The 361-nt window shown below is 31.9% G+C and overlaps 1 protein-coding gene across 1 annotated transcript in view; it reads right to left on the minus strand.

The window, feature by feature from the left end:
* Positions 1-361, minus strand: part of LOC119592874 (zinc finger protein 69 homolog) — a gene marked incomplete in the record, with an annotated part of 18,581 nt that overhangs the window by 412 nt on the left and 17,808 nt on the right. The window contains 1 exon segment of the mRNA XM_037941768.1: positions 192-271. Coding sequence (XP_037797696.1) covers positions 192-271 — 80 coding nt within the window.

Here is a 361-nt window from a genome sequence, read left to right on the forward strand (position 1 = left end):
CTCCTAACTCCATTAATGTACTTATGCAAATACCATAATTCTGAATTTAATAACTATTGAGAAAAAATTAACATGGGAAATTAAGGCTATGGAGAATACATTTAAATTATTCAGATACATTACATAATAACTTTCATGCTAACAGAACAAGTTTGCAAAATGAATGTTTGATATCCTTTGAAATTGCTTACCTGCTGCAAGTCTTGTGTTTGGAAAGAGGAAGTTGCTTCTGGTGCTCTTGTGTCGTCACTGAGCACTACCATGTAGTCATCTGTAAGATGAAAGGGTATATAATATTCAAATAGAGAAGAATTTGGTAACTCAAAAAGTATACTATCTACCTAACCTTATGGAGTATAAG

The sequence above is a fragment of the Penaeus monodon genome, chromosome 31 (genome assembly GCF_015228065.2).
Source record: "Penaeus monodon isolate SGIC_2016 chromosome 31, NSTDA_Pmon_1, whole genome shotgun sequence".
NCBI lineage: Eukaryota > Metazoa > Arthropoda > Malacostraca > Decapoda > Penaeidae > Penaeus > Penaeus monodon.